The sequence below is a fragment of the Otolemur garnettii genome, unplaced genomic scaffold (genome assembly GCF_000181295.1).
Source record: "Otolemur garnettii isolate 467f Iridium unplaced genomic scaffold, OtoGar3 scaffold00198, whole genome shotgun sequence".
NCBI lineage: Eukaryota > Metazoa > Chordata > Mammalia > Primates > Galagidae > Otolemur > Otolemur garnettii.
This window is the reverse complement of record NW_003852593.1, coordinates 1150410-1152234: the sequence shown is the minus strand read 5'-3', so window position 1 is coordinate 1152234 and position 1825 is coordinate 1150410. Positions and strand designations below refer to the sequence as shown.

Sequence of the window (1825 nt, the reverse complement as noted above, 5' to 3'; positions counted from 1 at the left end):
ACAGAGTCTTACTCTGTCCCCTGGGTAGAGTGCTGTAGTGTCATAGCTCACAGCAACCTCAAGCTTCTGGGCTCAAGCGATCCTGTCTCAGCCTCCTGCATAGCTGGGACCACAGGTGCCCACCACAATGCATGGCTTTTCTTTTAGTAGAGAAAAATAGAAAAAAGACCACCCTCTTACTCAGGCTGTTCTCAACTCCTGAACCACCATACAATGCCTCTTTTTATAGCTTTTCAGTTTCCTATCTTTGGGTGAAGACTTTTGAGATATTCTTCTCAGATTATGTCCCCCATAAAGATGTTGTAAGTCAACAAAAAGCTGCATTTACAACAGTCATCCTGTAAGATCATGGAGGAGCAGAGGCAGCCAATGGATTTATGTGAGGAATGCTATGGTGTCTGCACAACGCTGAAGTCACCTGCCAGCATATTTCTCAGAATGTACCCTGCCACTAAGTAAAAGGGACTCTAGTTCCTGTTTTCACAGCCTGTGATCTCTGAAATGTGTGGTATGGGTGGCAGGCAGGCATTTTCTTTCTAACAGGGAAAGCGATCTGTGGCCCCAACATCAACCAGCAGCTGCTCTGAGGCACAAGCATCATCTGTGTCCCACACATCCTAGGCAGTGGCTCTGGGACTCTCCTTTTCAGGTGTACAGCCAGTACAGGCCCTACTGAGCCGCCTGAGAGACCAGAGATGCTGAAACCACTGAGAGGGCCCCTCTGAGAGCAGCTCTGTTCTCTGAGCCACCTACTTCCTGCATCCCCCCCACAGGGAAAGGGGGCCTGTTCTCCCAAAGTGGACTCTGCCATTCCCTACATCTTTGCTCTACACACATCTGAAATGTACAGCTGGTGGGAGGCGTTTTGCCACCCCAACTCTGCCACACAAGTGACTGACACCTCTGTCACCAGACAAGGTTTGGTGGGCAGAGAACAATGGGAGCCGGCAGAACCCGTGTCGCAGACGCAGCCAGAGGCTGCCTGGAGCCCCCCACCTACCGAAGGGCCTCTTGCCTAGGCCCAGGCAGGACAGGTGGTAGGCCTTGGTGCAGAACTTGCGGTCACATAGCACCAGCTGGCCGCCATCACCACAGCGGAAGCACTCATCCTCGGACTGCCTCTTCCCATCCCCTCTCGCTCTGCGCCGCCTGGTTTTCTTCTTGGTCTTTTTCCCCTTTTCCTCTGAAGAAAGGGATGTGGAGGTCTAGAATCAAGATTTAAGCACAGTTCACTTAAAGGAGCACACAGATGAAGCAGTAATAAAAGGTACACTGTGAGGACAGGTACTCAGTGCCCCAGACCCACCCGCCTCTGGCCAGCAGGGGGTTGGCAGGGTGTGCCTGGCAGGGCAGCTCACCAGATGCAGCTTTGGCTTACCAAGAGTGTGTAGCAAGCTAACTGAGACTGACTTGGGTGAAACTCTCGAGCAACAACTCATCTAGGCACTGGTGGCTAATAGTGGGCCCAGGACCCCCTACTGGGGCCCGTGGCACAAAGGATGCCTCAGCAGAAAGAGTGACGCCCACCTGCCTCCAGGATCCCTTCATGAGGTATCACATCAGACCTGAGAGTGCCACCAACACAGAGACAGATACCAGCTCAGAGAAAGGAGCATCAGGCTCAGCGCCTGTGGCTCAAGCGGCTAAAGCGCCAGCCACATACACCTAAGGTGGCCGGTTCGAATCCCCAGCCCGGGCCCGCCAAACAACAATAATGGCTGCAACCAAAAAATGGCACAGGTGTGGTGGGCGCCTGTAGTCCCAGCTACTTGGGAGGCTGAGGCAGGAGACTCGCTTGAGCCCAGGAGTTGGAGGTTGCTGTGAG

The 1825-nt window shown here is 53.6% G+C and overlaps 1 protein-coding gene across 1 annotated transcript in view; it reads right to left on the bottom strand.

Moving 5' to 3' along the window:
* The window catches only part of NSD2 (nuclear receptor binding SET domain protein 2), a 115263-nt gene that overhangs the window by 4419 nt on the left and 109019 nt on the right, over positions 1-1825 (bottom strand). The window contains 1 exon segment of the mRNA XM_003801124.3: positions 1001-1205. Coding sequence (XP_003801172.1) covers positions 1001-1205 — 205 coding nt within the window.